The following is a 27,892-nucleotide window of genomic DNA, read 5'->3' as shown; positions in this document are numbered from 1 at the left end:
GCCTCCCGTGACGTCACTACTCACGTAACGGAACACGCCCCAGCGCCACTGCCGGGTTCTGCTCCGGAGGCACCGCCTTCCCGGCGTGCCCCGCGTCTCGCTGCGGCCGCGCCTCAATCTCCCAGCAGCCCCCGCGCGCGGAGCCCGCCGGCGCGCGCGGCGCTGCGGCGCAAGGCACGCCGGGAGTTGTAGGCGGTGCGGGGGCGGCGGGGCGAGGCGAGCGGGCGGAGTCGGGCGGCGGCAGCGGCGGCGGCGTCGGGCCTCGGGTCGGTGTGTGCGGGGAGCGGAGCGAGGGGAGCGGGCACCGCAGCTGCACGGCCTCGGCCCGGCCCCGCGCAGCCATGTCGGGGCTCCTGGGGAAGCTGTTCGGGACGGGCGCCGGCGGGAAGGGCGGCGGGAAGGGCCCGTCCCCGCAGGAGGCGATCCAGCGGCTCCGCGACACGGAGGAGATGCTGAGCAAGAAGCAGGAGTTCCTGGAAAAGAAGATCGAGCAGGAGCTGGCGGCCGCCCGCAAGCACGGCACCAAAAACAAGCGCGGTGAGCGGGGGGGGCCGGGCCGGGCCGCGCCGAACCCGGGCAACAGGTCGGGAGGGCCTTGGCCAGCGCAGACGCGGCTGTGCTGCTGTATTGTACACCCGGAGCCTTTATTTTTATACCGTAGTACCTTTATTTTGTACTTACTGGCATTATCCCACCTCTCCGCGGCCGTACCGCCCTCCCGGCGCGGTTCCCGCCCCAGCCGGGTTTCCTCACTGTGAGGGGAGGACACGTCCCCTTCCCTTCCCTTCCCTTCCCTTCCCTGCGGCTGCCCCGTGTGGCGGTCCCGTCACTCTCTCGTGACTCCCATGTCGCGATAGTGTCCGGCTCCTCCGTGGTATTCCTGCCCCTCACCGTGGGGAGAGCTCAGGGAAATATCCCTGAAAAGGAAAGGGAAAAGCCGGGCAGCACCCCGCCATCAGCTCTTGATTTGCCCTGCCGGTGGTTTTAATTCCAACCCACAAGAGTCTTTACTATCTATGTTTATTTTCATCAAAAGTGAAAGTCTTACCAAAAGTTCTGAGCGTGCTAGGGAGGGCAGGAGTTACAGCCTGAATGTTTGTGTTGGTTGTTTTTTGTTGTTGGGATGAAGAATTTCCAGGGAGAAAATTAGCCAGCATTAAAAGGGTTTCTATAAAATAGGTAAGTTAATATCCCACAGACAACAACCAGCACACACGTTCAGGCTGCAGCTCCTGCTCTCCCCAACACGCTCAGAACTTTAGGTAAGAGCTGATGAAAATAAACATAGATTTAATAGTTAATATTTCCTCTTCTGGGAATAACTTGGGTTATGCTTGTGCTTTGTTTTGTGTTCTCACAAATATTCATTCTTTTGGAAGCAGTGTTTGTTCTGGCATTTATTCCCACTGCTCAGCTCCCTCCAAGAGGCTCTTCCACACACACTCTTAAGTTAATTAATGGAATTGCTATTTCCCAGGTGGAATTTGACTTCCCCAGACAGGTCTGGCTGTGTTTTCCAGGCAGTGCTTGATGAGTCTGGAGATAAGGCAGTTGTCACGTTACATATTCCAGTGCTCTGAAAGCAAACTTCTTCCTTGTTTTAGCTTGGTCAGTAAAAGTTTCCAGGAAAGCACATCCTGATTTCTGTGTGGATGTTGTTGCCTTCTCTGTGCAGGAGCAGGATTGGCTCTGCCTGTGGCACAGGGAGCTGCAAACACAGGTCTGGCAAGGGTTCATTGGCAGTAATTACCCTCAGGAGTTTCATGTCACTCCTTCCGTCAGCACTTTTAGCTCCTTGCAGACTCCAGAACTTCCTTGTGTGTGGGTGACGTGGATGGAGCTGGCTCATGAGGCTCAGGGATTATCAGAGACCTCAGCAGAGCCTGACTTCAGGCTTAACCAACTCAGTTCTAAATCAAATACATTGCAGCAATTCTAAGAAGTGAGCCTGGGCTGTGGTTTTTGTGGCAGTGAGCTCAGAATGAGAACTAAAACGTGTCCCTGCAGTTTCTTCATCTTCTGGGTCACACTGGCCTTTGAACTGCTAAACTTTCTGTTGAGCTTTGTCTCTCTCCTGTAAAGGCATCTCTCTGTCTGCTGCCCTTCAGAACCTGGCCAGGGAGGGATTAAATTTCCTTGGAGGTGGAGGAAGGAGGAAAACCTGCCCATTCACGGCGGGGTTCTGGCTCACACTAATTGAGGGCTTGCAGCAGCACAGGAGCCTGAGGAGTAATTAAAGAGCTGTGAATAGGAGAAGGGCAGGGATGGGTTTCTGCTGGAAAAGGAAACCACTCTTTTTCCATTTCTGGAACTGAGAGGCCAACTGTTCTTACTGGGCTGGGAGTTAAGGCAGCTGATTGTCTGTGCCTTGCTGGGAACTGAATTCCCCTCAGGACACACTCAGTTTTTCTGAGTTCTACAAATTGCATTTTTGATATCCAGATACTGGATTTTCTCTGACCTTAGCTTGGTTTATAATCCATTATCTATGCGATTTTGATGCAAAGTCATTTAAATCCATATTTTACCTGAATATAAAAATATATCGGTTTTATATGTGAAAGTCTGTCATTTTAATATAAATACTTTGATATAGTTAAAATGCTTTCAAGTAAAATTGAACGAAAGATAATTAGCTAGAGATTATTTGAAGTGTTGGATCAACTTTTAAAAAATTAAATTTGGAGAATCCTTAGGCTTAGTTTCCAAGATTTGATCACTTCACTGTGGAATCCCTGCTGTTCCTGGAGGATCTCCTGTGGATGCTGCACATTTGTGATCTCAGCTGGGCACTCCTGCCTGGTGGCCCTGGAAGCTGCTGTGGGACAGCCAAAAGAAGGTGAAAGAATGGGGCAGGGAGTTTACCTGGAAGCTTAAATCACCTTGGGAAAACCTGGAATGGCGTTTTTTTGTTGTCCCAGAGGAAAGGCGGGTGTCTGAAACACTTGAGGAAACAAAAGAAAACATTCTCAGCTCCCCAGCACACTGGGTGATTGTTCAGGTGCCAAGCGAGCCGCTTTCCAAAGGCTCATTCACTCATTCCTGCAGCACTTCTGGAGTCTAAGGAAAGCTTAATCTAAGAAATTTAGAGGCTTCTGCTTCCTGTGCCCGCCCCAAGCACATGCAGGGTTTTGTTAATTTATGAAATTGTTTCCCGTGGGTATTTTTTGTAATCTGTATTTAGGGTATCCAGGCTGTGTAACCAAACAACTCAGGACATTCTGAGGTTATAATAAGGAACTTTGCAGTATAAATTTCCTCAGTCTGTGTTGTTTCTTGGCATGGGAGGCTTTAATCTTGTATGAAAAGTTCTGAGTGTGCTGGGGAGAGCAGCAGTGATGGCTTGAATGTGCTTGCCGTGTTTTGTCCGTGGGATGAAAAACTCTCAAGATTAATCATCATTGGAAGGGTTGTTTGAAAACAGGCAAGTTACTCTTCCCTCTTCTGGGAGGAACTTGGGCTGTGCTTGTGCTTTGTGTTCTCATGGAAACGTTCAAGCTTTTGAAAACAGCGTTCTGGTTGTCCCCACCCCTCTGAGAAACCCTCCCACACTCCAGCTCTACCTCACGAGTAGTGATTTACTCAATGAATTCCTCACAGCAGCAGCAATGCTGACTAATTTGAACACTGCTCAGCCAGGATCTCACTCGTTTTACATCTGCCCTGAAAATCAACTTTGCTCTAACAAAAGCAGAGTGCAGTTGTGAGCCTGATGCCCTGGGAACCCCGTGCTGCTGCTGCCTCCTTTTATTCCGCTCCAGTTTGTCCGTGCCGTTGTTTGTTTCATCTGGGATGTTTTCTCAGCGCTCCAACCTCGTGATACAAACTAAGCTGCTCCATCTACTCCAACGGTTCTGGGTTCAGTTTCAGGGGAGTTGAAGCTGATCCTAATCTCTGCTGCTCTGGTGTTTCTGTTCCTGTGGCTGATCATGCAAAACTGAGCTGCCAGTGTCCCAGTTTAGGGCAAATTTGGGAGAAAACCTCCAAAGGGGCCCCTCCAGAAAGCAAACCCACACAGCCCCTGCCCCCAACTGGTTTGGGAAGGATTCCTCGGAGAGAAGTGGAAAGAACCTGTTTATTTAACAGGCACAGCACCCCCAGCACACAAAATGAACAATACTGGGTGACACCACTCTGTCACTGCTCTGACAAAGATGACAAATTCAGAAAGTCTCTCTGGGGGTGATCTCTCTGTTCTCAGTCCCTCCTGTGCTGGGGCAGCTGCTGCAGCCACAAGGTGCAAACTCTCAGTGTTTGCCAGGTCCCAGTCTGGAGCAGGTTTGAGTGGTTCCAAAAAAGGGAAAGGAAAAACAGCCCAGGGAAATTCGGGCTGCTCAGCTAAACTAACTAATGAGCAGGAGCCAAAGCAGGAGCAAAGCAAAAAGCCAAGCAAAAAACAAAAGCAGCACCGTGTACTGCCCTGTCTGTGTGTCCCACCAGCCATGGGGGAGTGGCTGATAAGAAACCAAACCAAAACTCTCGCTCTTGAGAGCCAGTCTTGAAGGCACAGAACATGATATCCAGCATGAACAGAACACACAAATGGGGATGGAAACAACATAACATCACCCTAGGACACCGAGGAATAGCACAGGCACACAGACACCAAAGGGTTAATGCCTTGAGCTCTGCCTACCTCGGGTATAACAATTCCACAGTCTGTTTCTCCTGGAGCCCGAAGCTCGAGCCATGTCTCCGTGTGAAGATTACAGGAGGGAGAGAGGCTCAGGGCTGCTTTAGAGTGCCAGTGTTAAAAGCAGCTCGCTCAGGTGCAGATCTGGGCTGAGTGGATGCATTTTTCTGCCTGCCTGCCACTGATCTTACCTGTCTGTTAGTTAGCAGTAGGGCTACAAACAGTAGAATGGGTGAAAAGCCGATTTTGTGTCAAAATATATTCAGGCTTTAGCAGGAGAGTGACATTCCATGGATTTTCCCTCTGCTCAGGTTTCTGTTAGTGAGCAGTTTTTCTTTCCTGATGTCAGTTGTTCTTTTCACTGTACATAAATATAGTGTTGGGTTTTTCCCCAGCACTAAGTACACAAAATAGATGCAAACCCACTGCTAGATTCCTGCTGGATAATTCAGGCTTTTCCTGGAGAGAGAACACTCCTGTTCTCCACCCAGCACCAAAACCAAACAAACCAGGAGCTTGGGCTTGGCTGAACTCCTGACTTTGGGCCCACCTGGGGCTCTCAGTGCTGCCTCAGGTGATGGTTTGTAATGGAAATCAACTGCTTGCATCCCTTTACCTGTTTCAAGCTGTCCCATCAGTGTGTTGATGTGATTGCCCTGCAGCTGGAGGGTCCTGGTGTCAGAGCTGGCACTGGCTGAGTGAGGCTGCTCCAGGAGTGGCCCTGCCTGTTCCTCTGTGCTGCTCTTGCTGTTTGTGTGGGCAGGCCATGACTTGGATTAACTTGCTGAGCCAGACAAAACCCAACTCTTACAAAAAAAAAAAAAAAAAAAAGAGAGAAAAGTTGTTTTCCACACTTAACCACACAAATGCTGGAGCTGGCTGGGAGAGGGAAGCAGGAATTTGATGGGAAGGAGGAGGGAGGGCAGTTGTGCCTCTCCTGGCAGCAGTCCCGGTTCAGAGGGCAGCTCTGTTATCACAGTACCTGTGATAACATCTGAGGGACACAGGGTTTGTTATTGAGCTCGTGGCAGCACTGAGGAGGGCCAGGATGGTTCTGTGCAGGGCTGGGTGCTTCAAAGCTGGCAGTGAATCCCCTTCCTCAGCTCTGGGTACAGGCAGGGATTCAGAGGGTGAAACCCTGGGAGTGCGTGGGAGGCCTCTGACAGGTTTGGGAGTGTGCCTTAAAGCTCCTGCTTGCCAGCAGAAGTGATTCTCCTCTCAGAATCAAATGGGACCCTGGTTTTGTTTCCTTGAAGCATCAGGTGCTGTGTAGGGAGTCCTGCAGCACTTCCAGCCCACCTCAGCCTGCCCTCTCTGTGTTTTAAGTCACAGTTTAATGGGAAATTGATGTTTGAGTTCCAGGTGCTTCTCCATAACCCAGGGCTTCAGTGCAGGAGTATTGATGGCAGTGCAGGCCTGAGTCCTTCATCTTCCCCCGAGGTTAATGAGATAGGCATTCACCACCTGCCTTGGGAAAAGTGATAATTGCTCTTTTTAATTAGATCTTCTTTGCATTTTACCCTACCTATGTTTAGCAGGGGTTTTTGGAGACAAGACTCTCAAGTCTAAAACAGTTTGGGAGCAGTGGTGGGATTCACAAACACCTTTCTAAAAACTGTTTTTAAAAGTACCATAAAAAAACCCCAAACCCTGTGATTCTGAAATGATTTGGTAACTGTATTTGATGCAATACATCCTTCCTCTGTTCCTCTACCCTGTCAGGAGGGAAACTTGGCATGATTGCAGCTACTGACTTTATTACTTTTTCTCTCCAAATGTATTAGATGTTGGATTCTAGTATCTCATTAAACTCCAGGCCTAATTACTGAATCCTGCTCCTAGGCTAATTCAAAACCTATAATTTGCAGATGATGCAAATCATCAATTTGGTTTAACCCTCTTTTACTTAGACTTGTGCTGAGTTGTGGAGAGTTTATCTCGACTGGGATGTGTTGGACTTTGTATCATTCAGGTCTCTCTGTCAATCCCTTATTGCTTCCAAAAACCCAAAATTACATTGCCATTTTTGGTTTTTGGGTATGTGATGTTTGTCCCAGAGACTTTGGGTAGCAGGTTGTGGCCTGAATTTTTCAGCCAGCAAAGTGTGGATGTGAGTGGGGTTTTAAGTAAAATCTTGTCACTGCTTAAAAATGGATGATTTTTGCCAAGCTAAAAGCTGGAGCAATCTCATCCTTGACTTCCCATCATGTTTGCAGCCAGGTGTTCAACAAACTGGAACTCCTGGCACAAAGTGTGTGAAACAAACAGGATGCAGTTGGAGAATCCAGAACAGGCCAGGCATCAATGTTGTCAGGGTTTTGCCTCTCCCTGAGACAGCCCAAGGCTGCAGCAGAGCTGCTGATCAGGAGCTTGGATCTGCTCTCAGTCATCCCCCAGAGTCTGGAGCAGGGATCCAGATCCTGAAGGAAGGGCTGGAGCTGGGGGTGCTCACCTGGACAGGTGAGGAGAGCCCAGAGCCCCTTCCAGGGCCTAAAGGGGCTCCAGGAGAGCTGGAGAGGGACTGAGGACAAGGGATGGAGGGACAGGATAACCAGGAATGGTTTCCCACTGCCAGAGTGGGACATTGGGAAGGAATTCCTCACTCTGAGGGTGGGCAGGCCCTGGCACAGGTGCCCAGAGCAGCTGGGGCTGCCCCTGGATCCCTGGCAGTGCCCAAGGCCAGGCTGGACAGGGCTTGGAGCAGCCTGGGACAGTGGGAGGTGTCCCTGCCATGGCAGGGGTGGCACTGGGTGATCTTTCAAGTCCCCTTTAACCCAAACCACTGTGGTCCCATGGAACCTTCCTTGTGGCCACTCCCAAGGGCACTGGGGTGGCCACAGTGGCCCAGCAGTGGTGACATCCAGAAGAGCTCAGTGCCAGGCTGTGGCCAAGGCAGCAACAGTTGTGTCCATGATGTCCTTCCAGGTGGAAGCCCAGTTGGAAAAACTCTGCTGTGCCTTCCCCTGGTTCAGTGTTGAGATGAAGCTTTGTTAATTAGCAGTTTCTAGGAGCTAGCACAGTTACAGGATAATTCTGTGGGCAGCTGTTGTCTTCAGCTCTTGACTGGTGGCAGTGAATTTGGAGATAGTACAATACTTTAGACATTAATAATAATTTATTTTCACACATGTTACTTATTCTGGCTTATTCTAAGCTTCTTATTTCACTGTATAAATTGTCTTATTTCATTGTTGGAAAACAAAAGAAGGAAATTAGCCCCTCAAAACACTTATAAAAGGCACTGTATGTTTTGAATTTTTTGAACTGCTCTTTGATAAATTCTAACTTTCTAACTATTAAGCATGTTAGTAGTAATTTGCATCTACAGCTCAAACAGAAAACCCCCTGAAGTTTGGAGGTGTCCAAATAACCAGTATGACATCTCTGGGATGTGATCAGTGTCATTTCCTGGGATGTGCAGTGGTGGGGTGAAAGTGCCACCAAACATCCACACTGTGTGTGCTCCTCATGGCCTGGCAGGATTTCATCCAGATTTAGGCATTCTGTGTACAGAGGTTGCTCAGATGTTGTGGAACTGAAAAGAGAAATGGCAGAATGACAGGAATCAGTGGTATTAAAACATTTGGAGGTGATTTTGGTTGGTTATAAAATAAAACAAATGAATAGAAAGCAAACTTCATTGTGGGCTCCCTGGGAACTGCATCTCCAGGGAAGGTGATGATTTTACCTCCTGAAAGTGCCTTGGGGCTCTCCATGGTGGGCTCTGCCCCTGCCCTGTCCTGGGGGACAGTGAGAGGCAGAAAGGCTTTTTTGGGACTGCATCCCTGGCAGCCCCATCAGCAGGAGCTGAGTTTAGTGCTGAGCCTGCCTCTGGAGCTGATGCCAGCCTCAGAGCAGGGCATTGCCATTCCAAACTGCAATTCAACAAAGCACTGCTGTGTTTTGCCTCTGGAGTGTTTGGAGGTTGAGTTAAGAAGTACAAATTTTTTAAAAATAAATATGGGTTGTCTTATGTGCTTTATAACTTTTGGCTTTCTAAAGGTTTGTGTTCTCAGCTTCCCCCTCCCCAGTCAGTGTTGGAATCTCAGCATTCACAAAAAAAGAGCTTTTTCACATTCCAAAATATCTCATCTGAGGAAGTCAGGCTGTTAAGAGAAATGCTAAATATTATGACAGCATCAATGAAATTTTTAGACTTGGCAAGGCTCTAATAATAATGGTCCAAGGCTGGAAAATGCCTGATGGATTCCTAGGCAGCCACTCTTTGAATTCCCCAGCAAGAAAAGGTCTTAAATGTGCCACTTCAGGGTAGGATCTTCTCAGTTTGTGAATTAATTACAAAAACACTGGTCAGCTTAGAGAACTGGGTTGTTTGGTTTTTGTTTTCTTTTCCTGTGAAAAACCAGCATTTTGAGATACTTAAGAGCTGAACCTGATGCATTTCTGGCAGGGATTCTGAGTTTTCACTGGAATTCTTTTTAACAAGGTACCTTCAGCAACTACAAAATAAAAGAGAAAACCCATAAAGAGTATTTGCAGGCTGTGAGAATCTCAGGGACACCTTAAGGAACACACATTTCTCATCCTAAAAGTTCAAACTTTGGTTGAATACTGAATAATTACCTCATTTCACACCAGAATTTTATGTGTGTACCAAAGAAGGTGCAGCTTTTTGACTGGCAAAGTTGGAAAGAGTAAGAGAGAATAATTTACTCAGGCAGCCTTAGAAAATACAGAATTTCATTTGGAAATCCCTCAATTTTGCAATCCCCTGCCATCATCCAAGACCTGCAGGACCTGAGGAGTGAGAACTGGAATTGGGAAATGCAGGGCAGGCTTTGCTTCCAGAGCCTGGATCCCATTTCAGGGAATGGTTTGAAGCTTCAGGCCTGGGGGGTTTTGGCTCAAGCAGCTTCTGAGAGTCCCTCCAGAACAAAGCTGCCTCTGCAACTGGGATTTCTCATTCCTGCTTTTCTGATTTGAACTTCAAGGCTCACTGTAGATGACTTTTTTTTTTCCTTTTTTTTGGACAAAATTGACTTTTTTTCATTTTTTTTAATGTCCATTTATTACTTTTTTTTCCTTTTTTTTTGGACAAAACTGACCTTTTTTTGATTATCTTTTAAATGTCTATTTATTACTTTTTTTTTCTTTTTTTTGGACATAACTGACTTTTTTTGATGGCCTTTTTTTAGTGACTTTTTAATGACTTTTTTGTGATGACTTTTTGTTTTCAATGACCATTTTTTTATTACTTTTTTTTTTGATGACCCTTTTTTTAATTACATTTTTTTTCCTTTTTTTTTGGATCGCCTTTTTTATGACTTTTTTAAAATGATTTTTAGATGAGTCTTTATTACCTTTTTTTATGACCCTTTTTTGATTACATTTTTTCCCTTTTTTTAAAAATTTTTTGGACAAAAGTGACTTTTTTGATGACCTTTTTTATTACTTTTTTTGATTCCTTTTTTTATTACTTTTTTGATGACCTTTTTTTAAATTCCTTTTTTATTACTTTTTTTGATGACCATTTTTTCTTCCTTTTTTTTTTGATGATCATTTTTTTATTACATATTTTTCCCTTTTTTTTTTTTGACAAAACTGTTTTTTTTTTTTTGATGACTTTTTTTTATGACCTTTTTTTAATTACATTTTTTCCCTTTTTTTTTGACAAAACTTTTTTTGGATCGCTTTTTTATGACTTTTTTTAAATGATTTTTTTTGATGAGTCTTTTTTATTACCTTTTTAATGACCCTTTTTTGATGACATTTTTTCCCTTTTTTAAAAAAGTTTTTTGACAAAACTGACTTTTTTGATGGCCTTTTTTATTACTTTTTTGATGACCATTTTTTTATTACTTTTTTTTTTGATGACCCTTTTAAATTACATTTTTTTCCTTTTTTTTTTGACAAAACATTTTTTTTGGATGGCCTTTTTTATGACTTTTTTAAATGATTTTTTGCGACATTTTTCCCTTTTTAAAAAAATTTTTTTGACAAAACGGACTTTTTTGATGGCCTTTTTAATTATTTTTTGATGACCTTTTTTTGATTCCTTTTTTTATTACTTTTTTTTGATTCCTTTTTTATTACTTTTTTTGATGACCATTACTTTTTTTTTTTGATGACCATTTTTTTATTACATTTTTTTCCTTTTTTTTTTTTTTGGACAAAACTGACTTTTTTTTTTGATGACTTCTTTTGTGATGACTTTTTTTTATGACTTTTTTTTGGATGACTTTTTTTCTTGATGACTTTTTTAATGACTTTTTTTGATGACTTTTTTTCTTTTTTTTCTGATGACTTTTTTTCCTGATGACTTTTTTTTCTGACTTTTTTTTAATGCCTTTTTTTTAATTACATTTTTTCCCTTTTTTTTTTTTTTTTTTTTTTTTTTTTTTTTTTTTTTTTTTTACAAAACTGTCCCAGACTTGCCTGGAGATTATTTTACAGAGGATTATTGACCAGAGGAGTGTTGCTTTCACACTTGCAAGGCTGCAGGAACCCCTGGGTGTGGAACATCAGCAGTGCAGGGGCTGAGCTGATGCTGTGCCAGAGCCAGGGGGGTGTGAAGGTGCTGCTTCCTCTTGTGTTTGGGTGTTGCTGTATCACAGCCCTGATTGCTGCTCTACAAATGCTTTGTTCTTTATCTCTTTGGGCTTTTTCTTCTGTACATTTATAGATTTTTAGAGCAGGAGTGTTTATTTTGTTTCATCTCTTGCACACTAGACTAAATGTTCTGGCACTGCTTTGCTCAAGAGGAAGTTGTAATCTTGTATTTTAAAAGGCAAAAACTTTGTATTCTCTGCTTGGTTTGGGTGCTTTATTGAAGTAGTTTAATCAGTCCCAATCTCTGAGCTGGGAATAGTTGCCTTCCTTTGAGGGCAGGGTTTGGAAACTTTATTAGAAATTTAATAAACAGGCAGAGAAAGATAAGGGAAGGACCAAGCCTTAACTCTGCCCATGATTCTCTGCTAAAAGTGCACATTTCCCAAAAGAAAAGCACAGGAGACTGCTGAGACAGGCTCTGGCATCAGGGACAAATGTGGATCATGGCTTTAGAGCTGAACACATCCCTGAGACAGCAGAGCTCTCAGGAGGTGAGCTCACAGGACAGGAGCTGCTGCTGTGCACAGCATCATAAATATTCATTTCTAACCATCCTTTGGTACCTCTGTGTCCCACCCACTTGGACACCACAGTGCTTAAAGTCACACCTGGCTGCTTGGAGCTTAAAATCACACCAGGTTTTTGGAGCTTAAAATCACACCTGCCTGTTTGGAGCTTAAAATCACACCTGGCTGCTTGGACCTTAAAATCATTCCAGGTTTTTGGAGCTTAAAATCACACCAGGTTTTTGGATTTTAAAATCACACCTGGCTGTTTAGACATTAAAATCACACCTGGCTGTTTGGACCTTAAAATCACACCAGGTTTTTTGGAGCTTAAAATCACACCTTTTTTTTTTTTTTTTTTTTTTTTTAATTTTAAAATCACACCTGGCTGTTTGGAGCTCTGACATTTTGTGTTCTGAGACTCACCTGGGATGAGCCATCCTTGCTATGGCCTGGATGCCTCTGTATGGAGCCAACATGGGCAGTCCTGGTGTAACAGCTCCTGGAGCCATCTGCACAAAGGTTCTTATTCAGAGGCAAAAATCAGAGTTTGATCAGTCTGTAGTCACCAGTCTTTATCTGCTCACAGACACAGTTATCTGTTATTGGGGGATAACTTGTCAATGGCTCTAAATTCTCTTTTTAGGGTTTTTTTGAGATCTGTAGGCAGTTTGCTGGACCTCAGCAGTGAGAGATGAGCAGCTGCTGCCCAGGATAAAGCTCCTCACTGCAGGCAATTCCGTGTTTATCCCATTCCAAGGACAGCCAGGATGTTGTTCCTGATGAAATTTGCTGCCCAGGCGAGTGCCAGGAAGATGGAATGGGATTTTCAGAAGCAGCAAAAATAAAGCTGCTGCTTTCTGCAGAGCCAATTCCAGATGGATGCACAGAGTAATGTGCAAAATGCTCTTCCACTATTAAGTTGATTATCTCAATCCTATTTAGTGCCTGGGCTTGCAGCTTGAGGGGCCAAGGCACCCCAGTTTGGGCAGTTCCTCTGCAGCTCCTGCACTCTTTATGATTTTGGTGTGGCTGACATTTGGTGCACATCATTTCCTGAGGCTGCTCTGGAGCTCTCTCATGCCATATTCAAATTGCTGCTGTCCCTGTGCCCTGGCATCTCGGCTGCTGCCATTTCTGCCAGAGAGAATGCAAGAATTAGCTGTGAGATGAAGTTGTTTTTCCCCTCAGTTGGAATAATCAGAGCTATTAATTGTAGTGTCTACCCCTGGAGGAGAAGCCTCTCTCTCTATTTTAGACAAACATTTACACCCCTATTTTAGGTGTCACTGTGAGTTTTGGGAGGGTTTTACAGAGGAAGGAAACACCTGCACTGTGTGGGGACAAATCCTGTGGCATCATCAACACTTCACCTTGGTTGGGTGTATTCTTGAATTCAGTGAAAGTTGGCCAGGTGTATTCTTAAATTCAGTGAAACTTGTTTCAGGTGTATTCTTGAATTCAGTGAAACTTGTTTCAGGTGTATTTTTGAATTCAGTGAAACTTGGTCAGTTATATTCTTGAATTCAATGAAAATTGGTCAGGTGTATTCTTAAATTCAGTGAAACTTGGTGAGGTGTATTCTTGAATTCAGTGAAACTTGTTTCAGGTGTATTTTTGAATTCAGTGAAAGTTGGCCAGGTGTATTCTTAAATTCAATGAAACTTGGTCAGTTATATTACTAAATTCAGTGAACCTTGGTCAGGTGTATTCTTGAATTCAGTGAAACTTGGCCAGGTGTATTCTTAAATTCAGTGAAACTTGGCCAGGTGTTTTCTTGAATTCAGTGAAACTTGGTGAGGTGTATTTTTGAATTCAGTGAAACTTGTTTCAGGTGTATCCTTGAATTCAGTGCTTTTCCTCAGTTCTATTCCCAGTGCTCTTTGCTCCTCTCAAGCTGAAATGTGTTTTTGCCAGCAAAACTTGAAGTTCCAATTATGTAAGAAAGCCTTGATCTTGCAGGTTTTTATCTGCTGATCTTCTCTTTTCCACTAATGATATTTAAAAGCATTAATTCCACAGCTTTGCTGTGTACATAAATATCCCAGGAACACTGCCTGTCCTGCCAGTGTGTAAGGAATATTTATTTGCAGGAGGGCTGTTGATTTTTAACAAAACCACTGACATTCATAGTCAGTTTTCCCTCTCTGAATGCATTCCCATGTTGTAAAATTCTATTTTTATTATCCTGCAAGCTGTTTATCACAGTGAATATTTGCCTCATTTGACTAACAAACTGCTATAAATATTGCAAAGAAAATCATCAGACTTAGAACAGTTCATTTAATATTAATAATTTGCCTATACACGGGTTAAAATAATTCAAAATACATCAAATTCTTACAGATAGCATTTCTGGAGGACAAAATGAAATTATCTGGGTGAGCAGTCCTGTTTTTCTGACTGATCTGCTGACAGAGGAGGAGAGTGGCTGAGTGACTCTGCTCTTTGCATTCCTGGCTGTTCTTCAGTCAGGAGGAGTGACTGGAAACAGTGACAGAGTTCTGCTGCTCACTGGTGTCACCTGCCATGGTGACATCCCAGTGAAACCCTGGAGTCTTGGCAATCACCATGGTCAAACAGGAGGTGCAGAACTTCTGCTGGAATTTCTAGCAGGGGGGGATACTACAGAAATTCAAATAAATAGACAATTAAAATAGTATTTACTACAGAAATTCAAATAAATAGACAATTAAAATAGTATTTACCACAGAAATTCAAATAAATAGATAATTAAAATAGTATTTACTACAGAAATTCAAATAAATAGACAATTAAAATAGTATTTGCCACAGAAATTAAAAAAATAGACAATTAAAATAGCATTTGCCACAGAAATTCAAATAAATAGACAATTATAATAGTATTTACTACAGAAATTCAAATAAATAGACAATTAAAATAGTATTTGCCACAGAAATTTAAAAAATAGACAATTAAAACAGTATTTGCCACAGAAATTCAAATAAATAGACAAAACAGTATTTACCACAGAAATTCAAATAAATAGACAATTATAATAGTGTTTACTACAGAAATTCAAATAAATAGACAATTAAAATAGTATTTGCCACAGAAATTAAAAAAATAGACAATTAAAATAGTATTTGCCACAGAAATTAAAAAAAATAGACAATTAAAATAGTATTTGCCATAGAAATTAAAAAAAATAGACAATTAAAATAGTATTTGCCACAGAAATTCAAATAGACAATTAAAATAGTATTTGCCACAGAAATTCAAATAAATAGACAAAACAGTATTTACCACAGAAATTCAAATAAATAGACAATTAAAATAGTATTTATCACAGAAATTCAAATAAACAGACAATTAAAATAGTATTTATCACAGAAATTCAAATAAACAGACAATTAAAATAGTATTTATCACAGAAATTCAAATAACTAGATAATTAAAATAGTATTTTAGAGTTCAATCAAAGACTGGAAATAAAAAAACTCAACCAGCCAACAATCAAGGACAAACCATCTTCCAAAAAACCCCAAACCAAAAAGCAGAGGAAGGAATAGGTTTTTAAGTGTTAAAAAGCTTGAAAAATGTTCTTTGAATGTAGTTTTAGGCAGGTTTTACATTGAAGAAATTGAAGCAGCCAGCTCAGATCTGACTGGACTCAGCTGCAGTTTTATTCCTCTCTTGGATGTGGTGTTTTCTATGTGAGAATTTCTCTGTAAAAAGGACCTGCAGAGATCACACTCTGATGCTCATTAACACAGAGAAATTTTACATTCTTTTGCCAATGAAAAAGAGATAAGAAACTCTTGATATCCCATTTTAACTGCTCAGGGCTCTGTGGGGCAATCATTTTAATCTTTGTGAATAAAAATTGCTTCCAACATGCCTGTCACAGCTGATAATAAAGACAATTAATATATCAAAATGTCACATGGGAAAGGGCATTTGGAGCCTACTCATGGATGGCAGAAGTCACCCAGGTAGTATGAAATACATTACCTTTAATTCAATTATAATAATAATTATATACAAATATATCTAACTGCATTTCCCTCAGTCATATGTATTCTCTGAAAGGTTTATTACAATTCAGATAAAGTACAGTTTGTTATCTGCTGATTGGCTTTTTTAGAGGATCTTTTAAGTGCTTGTGATTCATGCTGCACATTGGACTTACAAGTTAAACCACCAGTGTGCCTGGTAAGGAGAAGGTGTGGAAAACCTTTTTATTGGCAGGTTCTTGTTCTGGTCTTGTGAAAACTGCCCATGGAATGATCAGATGTTTTTGCTGGCATTGAGGGCTGTTAAATCCCCTCCTACAGCAGCTGGTTTTTATGTCAGGGGGATATTCCAGAGTGAGTTCAGCCTTTGAGCTGTGGCAGAAGAGCTTTTTGGGGAACCCAAGGTATGAAATTATCATTGCAGCTTGCTTTATAGTGATGAACAAACCTTTTACTCCTGTATTTTGTAAAAGCAAGTGTTGTTGGGTGGTAGCAGAGTAAGGTTTTGTGTACTCCATGGTCCTCATGGTCCTGATTTTTATGTCAGGGGGATTTTCCAGAGTGAGTTCAGCCACTGAGCTGTGGCAGAAGAGCTTTTTGGGGAACTCAAGGTATAAAATTATCATTGCAGCTTGCTTTCTACTGATGAACAAACCTTTTACTCCTTTGTTTTGTCAAAGCAGCATTGTTGGGTGTTAGCAGAGTAAGGTTTTGTGTGCTCCATGGTCCTGATTTTTATGTCGGGGATTTTCCAGAGTGAGTTCAGCCATTGAGCTGTGGCAGAAGAGCTTTTTAGGGAACCCAGAGTATAAAATTATCATTACAGTCTGCTTTATAGTGATGAACAAACCTTTTACTCCTGTGTTTTGTCAAAGCAGCATTGTTGGGTGTTAGCAGAGTAAGGTTTTGTGTGCTCCATGGTGCTGGTTTTTATGTCCCAGGATATTCCAGGGGAGTTCAGCCCAGCTGGACTCTGCATCTCAGGCCCTGTGCAGGAGCTGCTGGGAGAGGCTGGCCCTGGAAACCCTGCATGGCTTTTGGGTGCAGATAAGGAGTGTGTCCCACTGCTGGACAGCTGGGATCAGCTGTTTCTAGAACGCTCTGCTGGGTGATCTGTACACCACGTTCTGGGGCATCAGTGCACTCTGGCTGGCCAGGGATGAATGTTCTTAACCTCCTGTATGGTTACAGGTCCTGCTGAAGCAGCTCCACAGCAATTCAAGCTGGCTGTAAACTGCATTTCTGCCTCTAATTACTGCCTTGGCAGCAGTAAAGGCATCGTTTGGGGTGTGGGTGCTGAGCAGAGCCTCTGCCGTGGCTGTGGGATGTGATAGCAGCCTGGGAGGAGGGCACAGGGAGGCCCTGTCCCACCCCCAATTCAGACACACCCAACTCTTGCATGGGCGCCGGGCTAGGCCATTTGTACCCCACTGTCTCTGGTGCTTATTTAATGGCTTGTTTGGTTGTTTTTTTGTTAAGGTTGGGATTAAATGTATTTTTTGAAATAGTGAGTTTTGTAGTGCTTAATTCGAATAAGTTAAAAATGCTACAGGACATTTGTACCCCACTTGTTTGGTTTTTTTTTTTTTGGTTAAGGTTGGGATTAAATGTATTTTTTGTTTGGACTTAGATATTTCTTAGTTCTTATTTATATTATAGTCTTATAAATAGTGAGTTTTGTAGTGCTTAATTCTAATAACTTAAAAATGCTACAGGACATTTGTACCCCACTGTCTCTGGTGCTTATTTAATGGCTTGTTTGGTTGGTTTTTTTTGGTTAAGGTTGGGATTAAATGTATTTTTTGTTTGGACTTGGATATTTCTTAGTTCTTATTTATATTATAGTCTTATAAATAGTGAGTTTTGTAGTGCTTAATTTTAAGTTCAAAATGGAGAGGTATGTCTCTCTCTAGAAGGTCTTTTAAGGATAAACTTTATTTAAGAAATGGCACTTAAAATAATTTTACTTTTAACTTAATAACTAATTATTTGTGGCTTGCAATGTGGATTTTTTAAAGTTTAATTATATAATATTTCTCAAATTTATGCAGAAAAAGGTGAAGAAGAAGGTAAAGAAGGACTAGGCTCTGCCCTAAAACTTCTGTCTTGTTTTATATATATTACTATATTCTAAAACTTGAAACTTTTAATTTTTCGACTATGTGATATTACACATTTCTATTCAAGCTACCCACTCATAATCTTAGTTCTATTATTTAATTTTGGAAATTTTCTCTATGGTTTCAGGTCAAATGCAGTGTTCTCTTGAAGGTCAGTGCCTGTCAGCACAGAAAGTCTGAAATTCTCAGCAACCAGGGTTCCAAGACTTTTAGTTATTTCTGATCTAGTTTTTATAGCTTTGACTTTAATAAAAACTTGACAGAAACATGTTACCTCTGGCAATTAATAAGATTTCAGTAGGTTCCTGATCTTTGACCTTAGGGAGGAGAAAATAAGAATTTTCCTTGGTCTGAAGGGGTGGCAAACAGAAAATACCACAAATCCATGTGCAGTTTAGGGCAGTTCTGGTGCACAAGAGGTGTGGGTGGGAATGGGAGGGACAGGGTTTCCCAACAATCCTGATAAGAACTTGTGATCCTGATAAGATCCTGTGATCACTCACAGTGATGCTGCAGTGTTGGTGTCTGAGCAGCTGCTTTTAAACACTGCATAAATGCAGACAAACTCCAGTTGTTCTCAGAGGAAGCTGGAGTGGAGAGCTGTACAGAAATTGTGGCACTTGGCTTTGTATAATGTTATATAATGCTTTAAAATCTCTGGGTTTGCTGGTAATTCTCCAGGAGGCACAAAATTTCACATCCCCTTGTTGTGGGGCATTTCCCCAGCATCTGTCACTATATAAACACAACTATTAACAGTTTTTAATCTTTCTGAGTAAGAAAACTTCCTATATCCTTAATGAAACCATTAGTGCAGAATGAAGCAGCCTAAATATCCCAGCAATGTGTTGCTCATCACTTGATGATCTGGCCCAAAGCTGGAACGTTTGGGATGTTTGTGTTGTGCCTCATTCTGCAGATCAAGCATTGGCCTTTGCAAACCCCCTGTTCTCAGTCCTGTCACACCCATAAATGTTGGACTGGCTCAAAACTGGGCAGATTCACTGGCCACTGGAGAGAGAGGCAGTGCAGAGGCACTGATTGTGTTGCACTCACTGTTTGTGAGTGGTTTGGTTTGGGTCCTTGGCTTCTCTTGCAGCAGTTGAGCTGTGTGTACTGGCTTCTCCTAAATAATGCTGTGTGGAAAGGGCTAACAGCAGGCTTGTTAGCTAAAGGAGCGAGAAGAAGTTGACAAGTAAGAAGAAGCTGATAAGGAGCTCTTTCTAAGGCTGTAACTAAAGAGACTGAGAGAAGAAAGATAAGAGAATTTTGCAGCTAGATAAAGCATTTTTAGAAAGTTAGTTGAAGTTAACTATAACTTCTCAGTAACAGTATTATGTTGACTTATTGTAGCTAATAGTAAAGATAGAAGAAGCATAAACAATTAGAAAGTGTATAAAAGTCAACCATATTCAATAATAAAAAGTTGCCAACTAAGACTGCTTGTAGTCTCTGCTTTGTGTCGTGACTGCCTCGACAGCAACAATCCTGCTTTGTGTGCTTGGCATCCTTAGCTGGGCCTTCCCATAAAAAAGTGCTTTTTTTGTTCTCTAACACATTAGTTAATTTGAAATGAACCAAATACAGCATATTCATAACCAGTTACAGAGCTGGAGCTCTGTTTGGGACTTTACCTTGCAGGACTGTCAGCATCTCACCTGGGGTGCCTGTGGGCTCCATCAGCAGCCACTTTATAAAATTATTCATCACATCCCTGAGTTAGCAGCCCTCTGCAAGGGGAGATAAGGGAAGCTCTTACATGTCAGGATTTCCTACTCCTTGTTTCCTGCTCTGAAAGCAGGAAAGCATCTCTCTCAGAGATGCAAAGATTTAAAGCTTTTATTTGCCACCATTCCTGGTGTGTGTGACTGAGATTTGGGAGGGCCAAGCCTGGTTTTTAGCAGAGCCAGTCGTGTGTGACATGAAGTGGTTTCTGCTGTGAGACTCTGAGAGATCAGAGCACTGAAGAAATGAAGATTGTGTGTGGCTGAGGCTGCTGGAGCAGCAGTTGGGGCCCAGGTAAGGGTCAGGGTATTGTATGAGCAGGGCTGTCCTGGAGAGGGCAGGGCAGTGCCATGCAGGGAGGGCAGGGCAGTGCCATGCAGGGAGAGCAGGGCAGTGCCATGCAGGGAGAGCAGGGCAGTGCCATGCAGGGAGAGCAGGGCAGTGCCATGCAGGGGGGACAGGGCAGTGCCATGCAGGGGGGACAGGGCAGTGCCATGCAGGGGGGACAGGGCAGTGCCATGCAGGGAGAGCAGGGCAGTGCCATGCAGGGGGGACAGGGCAGTGCCATGCAGGGGGGACAGGGCAGTGCCATGCAGGGAGAGCAGGGCAGTGCCATGCAGGGAGGGCAGGGCAGTGCCATGCAGGGGGGACAGGGCAGTGCCATGCAGGGAGAGCAGGGCAGTGCCATGCAGGGAGAGCAGGGCAGTGCCATGCAGGGAGGGACAGGGCAGTGCCATGCAGGGGGACAGGGCAGTGCCATGCAGGGGGACAGGGCAGTGCCATGCAGGGAGGGCAGGGCAGTGCCATGCAGGGAGGGACAGGGCAGTGCCATGCAGGGGGACAGGGCAGTGCCATGCAGGGAGAGCAGGGCAGTGCCATGCAGGGAGAGCAGGGCAGTGCCATGCAGGGAGAGCAGGGCAGTGCCATGCAGGGAGGGCAGGGCAGTGCCATGCAGGGAGGGCAGGGCAGTGCCATGCAGGGAGAGCAGGGCAGTGCCATGCAGGGAGAGCAGGGCAGTGCCATGCAGGGAGGGCAGGGCAGTGCCATGCAGGGAGGACAGGGCAGTGCCATGCAGGGAGGGACAGGGCAGTGCCATGCAGGGGGACAGGGCAGTGCCATGCAGGGAGAGCAGGGCAGTGCCATGCAGGGGGGACAGGGCAGTGCCATGCAGGGAGGACAGGGCTGTCCTGGAGAGGGCAGGGCAGTGCCATGCAGGGGGGACAGGGCAGTGCCATGCAGGGGGGACAGGGCAGTGCCATGCAGGGAGGGCAGGGCAGTGCCATGCAGGGAGGGCAGGGCAGTGCCATGCAGGGGAGCAGGGCAGTGCCATGCAGGGAGGGCAGGGTAGTGCCATGCAGGGAGGCTGTGCTTGTGCCAAAGTCCCTGTGCCACCAGGTGTTTGTTGCTCTGAGCCCTGCCCAGCCTGGCCTTGGGCACTGCCAGGGCTGTGGCATTGAGCTCATCTTGTACAGCTCTGTGTAAAGGTAGTTGGTGTTCCCTGGGTTATACATACATATTAGAATATTGGATTTTCACAAATATTAAAATGGATTTTATATGTGTGGTGTTAAAGTAACTTTGCTATAAAGATATCATTTTTATTGATGTTGATAACTAAGCTTAGACATAGTAGTGAAATAGCTGATAAAAGTATGCTTATGTCAAAATACCTACTTAGATAAGATAACATCCAATAAACATATGAAGAAGACACCTACTACAGATATACCAAGTATCAACACTCACTATCTAAAGACAATATGGACCAAAGCCCAAAATAAAAGTTATAATAAGAATAGACTAAAACCACTAAAACCACAGCCAAAGAATACACATGCTCCAAAGAAACAAATCTGAAAAAGGACCATACTAAACACTTCTTGGAATATGTAAACTAATTTGAAGAAAGTTTACTATGCATAATTGTTTATAAATCTGTAACAAACTAATGCAGTACAAATAGGATATAAAGAGTGCTTCCAAAATAGCAAATGTGCTCTTAGCTGAGTGCAAGACACACCTGACTCTAATAATCTTTGCTTTATAATCTTTATCTCCTATTAAACTTCTTTAAACTTTTTTAAAGTTCTTTGTTAAACTTCTTAAATTTTTCCAAGAGTGTGAACGTGTTTTTCACACCTGTCTGTCTCAGGAATGGCCATGGCCATGGTTTCTGCCCAGGTGCCTTGGGAAGAGCTGCCTGTGGGCTGTTGGCACCTGCTGGCTGCTCCCTGGGTGGGTGGAGCAGGTTGGAATTGGAGCAGTCCTCCCACACTGGTGCCAGGGGTGGGAGCTGTGCTGGGGGGGCTCCTCCTGCACAGCCCACAACAGCAAATTGCTCAAACCACCTTCAGTGAGGCTTCTCCCAGCTCAGGCTGTTGGGTAAACACCTTCTAGGAGGAGTAACACAGAACATGCAGAAATACCAACATTGTAGGATGTGTATTTCACATGTAAGTGCAAAGCTGAGGGGACATTTCTGCTTGGATTTGAACAGGGGTTCAGCAGGAGGGGGGGATCTGCAGCAGCACAAAGATCTCACCTGGCAGGAGCTGCACCAGCAGTGCTGCCTTCCTGTGATGGGGTGAGGGTGAACAAGGCTGGTTTTGGTGGATGAGCCTGGATATTGAAGCTTTCTGTTTGCTGTAGCAACCACCCCCAAACAAACATTGAATTAACCCCAGAACTAACCCCCCCAAAAAAACCAAACAAAAATACAAACCATGATGATGAATCATCAACCAATCACCCACCAAATTTTACTTTCTTGTAGCTTATCAAAAGCATGACACTGAAGATGTCAAGATGGCTGCCACACACACCCAAGGACAAAAGACTCAGCCCTAACCTTACTGTGGTGTGTCAGGAGTGAGTCTGGGCTGGCATCCTGTAGGGACAGGTGACAGGCACAGGGCAGCAGCCACCCCTGAAGGATGGCAAATCAAGGGTTGGGCAGCACAGGTGATCTCTGTAGGCAGCAAACAGCAGAACATGCTAAATATCTCCCTGTGCCGAGTGGCACTTGGTGCAAAGTGTGAGTGGTCACACAGCTCACCAGTGCCACCCTGTCCTTTGCTGTGCAGCTGCCCTGCAGGCCCTGAAGCGCAAGAAGAGGTATGAGAAGCAGCTGGCACAGATAGATGGCACGTTATCAACAATTGAATTCCAGAGGGAAGCCCTGGAGAATGCCAACACCAACACTGAAGTGCTCAAGAACATGGGGTTTGCTGCTAAGGCCATGAAAGCTGCTCATGACAACATGTAAGTCACTCCCTCCTGCATCTTCCCATGGGATCTGTCGTTTGGCATTTGTCAGATCTGCTGTTCCAAACCAAAGGTGGAGCTGGAGCAGCAATACCTTGTGAAAGGCTCTCACTTAAAACTAAAATTGAACAAAACACACAAATATGATGCTTCCTCAGTTTACTACTGTTTTATTTTCTATATTTATCCAAAAGCTGGGTAGCACCAGTGTGGTCTAAAGAAAATGGGAGCCTGCAGCAGTTACAGATCCATCATGTAACAGCAAGAATTTTAAGCCTCAAGGGGGGGGTCTTAAAACTTGTTTTCCTTCAGTGGAGTGGGTGCATGTAGCAATAATTAAAGTTAAAAGTGCATTATGGGAATGGTGTGCTTGCTCCACAAGCAAATATTGTGGATGTAATAATGCTGAATCAGGGAAGAGAGCAAATTATTATTAATATCAGTGGTGCAGAACAGCAGCTCTCCCTGGTGTCTGTATAACTGCTGGGAGCTAAGCTTGCAGGAAGAGTTAAAAATGCATCTCTAATTGTGTTGAAACCAGGGGGATAAAATCCAGACTTGCATGCAAAGTGTATTTTGGGAAAGGGCCTTGGAAATGTCACCGTGGTGGGGCATTTCTACAGAAGGCAGGAAATGCAGTGTTGATTGGGAAGGTGCCTGCTGATACTGAATTCTTTCCTTTCTTTTCCAGGGACATTGATAAAGTAGATGAATTAATGCAGGATATTGCAGAACAGCAAGAGCTGGCAGATGAGATCTCTACAGCCATCTCCAAGCCAGTAGGATTTGGGGAGGAATTTGATGAGGTATGGCTTTTAATTTGCTTCTCTTTGTACCAGTGAGTGATGGAATCCTCTGGGTTGGGAAGATCAGGGAGTCCAACTACTGGCCCAGCACTGCCAGCCCCATCACCAACCCTGAGCACCACATCTTCTTGTGAAAGCTTTGAAATGCCTGCAGGAATTTTGTGTCCCCAGGATCTTTCTCTGGAAATCTGCACGTTGTGTGTGCCTGGCTGCAGGACTGGGCTCTGAAATCTCTCTTGCAGTTGTTTCTGGCTGTAACCTGGACTTTATGCTCAGAATGGTCTGGATGACCTGACCTGGGAATATTTGGACTTGGATTTCTCCTTCCCTTCTCTGCTTTCCCTCCAAGAGATGAAGTGCAGGAATCCCATCAGAATCAGACTCCTCATCTCCTCACTTTGCTCTGACCCTGTGCATTTGTGCTATTTTCTTTAATAATATGATCAGCTATATCTGATTGCTCATAAATATAACTTAAAGTTCCTTCTTTTTTCTCCTTGAAATCCTAGGATGAACTCATGGCAGAGCTAGAGGAACTAGAACAAGAAGAACTAGACAAAAACTTGCTGGAAATCAGTGGTCCGGAGACAGTACCACTACCAAATGTGCCCTCAATATCAATACCCTCCAAGCCAGGTATGGATCAACCTTTACTGCAACATCCTGCATCATTAAAAGTGTGCTTATTCATCTGCCTGCTCCTTGCATTTGGGAGATCTGGCTGCAGGCAGCACAGACATTTTGCTTGGAATTGCTTTCTGAATCCCAAATCACACCCAGTGATTGCCATTTCTCTGTGAGGGGCACCTGCCTTTCAGAAGCAGCACAAAAATCACTCTCTGTCACAGGAGCAGCTGTTTTCTGCTCCAGCTTTTCCAGGTACTCTGGATGATGCTCAGGGTGCAGTGGAGGTGTGGGAGAAGGAGCCTTTTTCCAGGTACTGCTGGGCCAGCAAGGAAAAAATCTTGACAAGACACCCTGAGGTGGTAAAAGGGAGGGCAGTGTGAATTAACTCATAAAATCATTGCAGTTGGAAAAGACCTCCAGGGTCATCCAGTCCCAGGCAGGTTCACATTTCCCCATGGATCCATGTTTCCTTTGGGTTTTAATTTGATCCCTGCTTTTCTGGCCTTTGGGGGATCTTTCTTTGGGGTCCCCTCTTTGGTAAGGCTGGGGGCTCCTCTGCAGTACCCAAACCAGGCAGCCCCAAAGTCAGGGTCATCCCAGTCCTAGAGCACACATACCCAGGGAATTTTAGGTGATGTGAGGATTTTCCCTGGAGGATGAACAAGAAGTGTATTTACACAGAGGGTTCAAAGCTGCTCTTAAATCTGAACTGGTGCCTCTTGCATGAACATTCCCCATGGAATTCAGCTGAGCTGGGACACCTCTGGCAGCACTAATGGGATATGAAGCTTTTACAAGCCCATTTTGCTGAATCTGCCTGACTGTGATGAATAACTTACAGACTTTGCAGCTCTGTTCCATGTCCTTACTTGGAACAGGAAAAAAACTCCAAAAAAGCAGTGGATGCAAATAATGCCAGTTGGTCAGTGTATCTGTAATTATCCTGCTTGGATGGGTGTGGGAAGCAGCAGCACTGCCTGAGCAGGTTCTGCTTTGTGCCACTGGTGTTCTGCTTTTGTGCTCCTGGTGTTCCTCTGGTCTTATTCTGGCACCACTGACTTTGTGTGTTCCTCTGGTTTTATTCTGACACCATTGACTCTGTGTGTTCCTTATTCTGACACCACTGACTTTGTGTGTTCCTTATTCTGACACCACTGATTTTGTGTGTTCCTTATTCTGCCACCACTGATTTTGTGTGTTCCTGGTTGTGTTTTACCAGGCAGAACTGCTGACCAGAGTTGATGAGAGGGGAGGGAGTTCTAGCAGAGTATCTGAAATCTGAGACTTTATCAAATTCAGGAGAAATAGATTAAATGAACCAGTGCATTGCCTTTTTATTGCCTGGCTGGTTTAATGAGGTTTGTTCTCTAAATAGTCTTAAAACACAATGTCTGGACCCAAATCTACTCTTTGCATTTTGTGGCTGCACACAAGTAAGAGGTGTTGCAATTGTGGATCTATTTAAGGAGCTACACACCTTAAAACTTAGGGAAAGTCCCTAAAATAATACAAATTGTGTACAAGTTTGGTAGTAAAAACTGCAAGCATAAAGCTCAGTGTTTCACAGGATTTATGCTAAGCTGCTTTTGGATGGAAATGAGAATTCCATGAATTCCATTAATATATTTAAGTGGCACTTTTTGCTTCAATAAAGCTGCCTCCAAGGCTGGCACTTGAAAAAAAATTGGGATTCTGGGATGATGTTGGGTGGGGATTTTGTGTTTATTTTTTGAACCTAATTTTTTTTTTCACTTAAAACTGACTTAACACTGGGATTAAAAGTTTGCTTGTGATTACCATGGTCAGACCTCCAAAGGGAATACTGCCCCTAATGGTTCAGGTTCATGTGTAATTGTCTTTTTGGGAATAATAATGTGTCTTTTGAGGAAGAGCTGACTCTGTTACCTTCTTTTTATCCATTGAAGGGGAGATTACCACGAGCTTTCCTGCTTTTCCACTTCTCAGGGGCAGTCTGGACTTTGGCTTTAATCAGATCAGCCTGAGTGAGGAATTTTGTTCTTGGTGGTGTCAGGAGAAATTCAGGCAGAAGCTGGTTTTGTTTAATGGAGCCTAGAGGAGCTTCATATAGAAAACCAAATTCCAGCCTGGTACAGATGAGGGGTCTGGAGCTTGGAGCTGGCTCAGTTTTCCTGATGTAAACATTTCTTTTGGAATGACACACACCACTTGGACCAGGAATTGTTTCACTTTTTGGGTTTTTTTTTTTTTTTTACATTTTCCAGAATTATTGCAGCTATTTGTGGGTTCACACCTTTTTTGCTGTGTTAATGGAAAGTGAATTTGTCAGGTTCTAACAAAGAGCAGCATTTTCTGCCCTGGAACAACCAGGAAGGAGGAGAGGGCAGTGTCCAGGCTGCTCCCTCCCATCCACATCCAGGGAGCACAGGAGAGGGGAGTGGGATGTTCCCAGGGCTCTCCAGCCCCTCCACATTCTGTACCTGACCCAAACACCTCATTTCTTGCATTCACAGTATTCAGTGATGGAACAAGGACTTTCATTTGGATTCATACTGGAGACATCAGATGAATTTCTGTAAGAAGCTGCATCCCTCTGAAAGAGGCTTGGAAATGTTGGGAAAATATTACACTTGAACTTTCATGCCCACTGCCTTCTTCCTGTGGGAGCTGTTGTTTTTTTCCACTCAGGAAGTTTAGCCCATGCTGACTCTTTCAGCAAAGCACTTTTTACTTCAGTACAAAAAGATTTTATGTATTTTTTGTCCACAGCTTGCCTTAGGTGCTTCATTTACTGGTTTGTCACTGGCACAGAGGGCTCTGTCAGGATTCCCACTCACTTGTTCTCTTTTGTGCTTTTGCAGCCAAGAAGAAAGAGGAAGAAGAGGATGATGACATGAAAGAGCTGGAAGCTTGGGCAGGAACCATGTAACCACAGCAGCCCCTGGCTGGAAAAAAGACTTTGGTTACCTATTCTGGGTGCAAATGTGTTTTGTTGAGGAGAAAGCATAAGCAAAATGTCTTTTATCTTTCATTTAACCCAGAGCAGTGGGAACTGCATTGCTGTTTTCTGCATAGCATGGAAAAAAGTCTGCCCAGAGGAGAGAAGGGGGAGCAGGGGAATTGCCTGCTGTCGATACGGTTGAATTTCTGTAGAAAAGGTATTTGCAAAATCAAACACTCAGCTTTGGGACTGTGCTCCTGCCACTGCTGGATCTTCATCTTCAATTTGGGCCATATATTGAATTGAAATAAGCTGCAAAACACTCTGTAATTTTAAGTCAGTTTAAGTGTGTCTAGGAGTCTTGTAAGGCATTTAAAAACCAGGAAAAGTCGTAAGCCCCCATTGGCTTCTTTATTGTGTTTTAGGTGCAAGAATGCTTTAGGTTTTTAGTTCTTTGCCAGGTCTATTTATATCCCTTGACTGCTGTGTGCCAGCCCTGTGTCTGTCACTGCAACGACGTAGTCACTGTGCCCATTTTAATTGCTGAGAATGATCTGCAGTTGATCCACACCCTCTTGGAAGTAGGGAAGGTTTCAAGTTCTGTTGTACATTTTTCTACACAGCACTACAATGTTTATTGCTTTTTTGTGATAATTGATAACCCATTCAGATACATGCACACAATTATTTTAATTAAGAAACTACTATGGATTGCACTGTATTAAATATCTCGATTAATTTTCA

General features: G+C 43.7%; 1 protein-coding gene across 1 annotated transcript; it reads left to right on the top strand.

Annotated features, from left to right (window-relative positions):
* The first annotated feature begins 229 nt into the window (after nucleotides 1–229).
* CHMP4B (charged multivesicular body protein 4B) lies at nucleotides 230–27,892 on the top strand. Its single transcript, XM_066561613.1, has 5 exons — nucleotides 230–537; nucleotides 22,615–22,792; nucleotides 23,487–23,601; nucleotides 24,111–24,237; nucleotides 27,069–27,892. Exons 1-5 carry the CDS (start codon nucleotides 342–344, stop codon nucleotides 27,134–27,136), a joined length of 684 nt encoding a protein of 227 aa, XP_066417710.1. The 5' UTR covers nucleotides 230–341; the 3' UTR covers nucleotides 27,137–27,892.

This window comes from Molothrus aeneus, chromosome 17 (genome assembly GCF_037042795.1).
Source record: "Molothrus aeneus isolate 106 chromosome 17, BPBGC_Maene_1.0, whole genome shotgun sequence".
NCBI lineage: Eukaryota > Metazoa > Chordata > Aves > Passeriformes > Icteridae > Molothrus > Molothrus aeneus.
Note: the sequence above shows the minus strand (reverse complement) of the source record. Positions and strands in the feature narration are given on the sequence as shown.